At 39.6% G+C, this 910-nt stretch overlaps 1 protein-coding gene across 1 annotated transcript in view; it reads left to right on the forward strand.

Moving 5' to 3' along the window:
• LOC119333062 (carboxypeptidase SOL1-like) overlaps window positions 1-647 on the forward strand; it is a 5,394-nt gene extending 4,747 nt beyond the window's left edge. The window contains exons 10-13 of the mRNA XM_037606091.1: window positions 84-209; window positions 332-434; window positions 537-599; window positions 642-647. Of these exons, the coding sequence (XP_037461988.1) occupies window positions 84-209; window positions 332-434; window positions 537-599; window positions 642-647 (298 nt within the window). The remainder of the gene's footprint in view (window positions 1-83; window positions 210-331; window positions 435-536; window positions 600-641) is intronic.
• The last annotated feature ends 263 nt before the right edge of the window (window positions 648-910 follow it).

Raw genomic sequence — 910 nt, forward strand, 5'->3', positions numbered from 1 at the left:
TTTTTCATTCACCTACTAGTCTTTAGGAACACAAACTTGCTTTGTTTCAGACTGCATTCTCACATAGATTGTCTTGCTTACAGAAAACAGTATTATGGATGTCCTGATGACAAGACATTCCGGTACATGGCGTCAGTGTATAGTCAGTCACACTATAACATGTCATTGAGCAAGGAGTTCGAAGGAGGAATTACAAATGGAGCGCTGTGGTAAAGAAAAAAAAGACTAGCATCGCTTTGCTACTCCATATTGAACTTTCGTTGTATTAACATTCCAGTGAGTGTTAGTACTTTTCAAGACCGAACATAGCAATTTATGGTTTGTGATGCAGGTATCCAATTTATGGTGGCATGCAAGACTGGAACTATATACACGGAGGCTGCTTTGAGTTAACCCTTGAAATTAGTGATGTAAAATGGCCAAAAGCATCTGAGGTACTTTTGCATCTTGTTATGCTTCTGCTTCTGCTGCTGCTGTTGTAAACCACTTGGTAGACATGTTTTTGTTCTGATATTCTGTATAATCTTCTGCTACAGCTTCTTGTCATATGGAAGCAAAATAAGTTGAGCATGCTCAATCTTGTTGCAAGCCTTGTAAAGGTAAGATGTTCCTAGTGTTTGATTCCTATGGTTATGCACCAGAAATAATTAACAACCTCGCCCTATTTGAAGTGAAATGGTGTCAGTTAGTATATGGGTTGGGGCACCGGGTTCTTCAACCACCATGTTTGTACCAGGGTCTGGGTTGAGGCACTGTGTCATCATTTCATTCTCTGCCCCTTCTGAAATAGTACCTTCCAGTGTTATTGAAGTTGTTCCTTTGGGTTTTGCTCCTTGTTGTTCTCTTTTGTTGACATAGAAAATGTTTGTCACTGTGTGCACTATATTAACACTTGTTTCAGACAGGAGTT

Source organism: Triticum dicoccoides, chromosome 7A (assembly GCF_002162155.2).
Source record: "Triticum dicoccoides isolate Atlit2015 ecotype Zavitan chromosome 7A, WEW_v2.0, whole genome shotgun sequence".
Lineage (NCBI taxonomy): Eukaryota > Viridiplantae > Streptophyta > Magnoliopsida > Poales > Poaceae > Triticum > Triticum dicoccoides.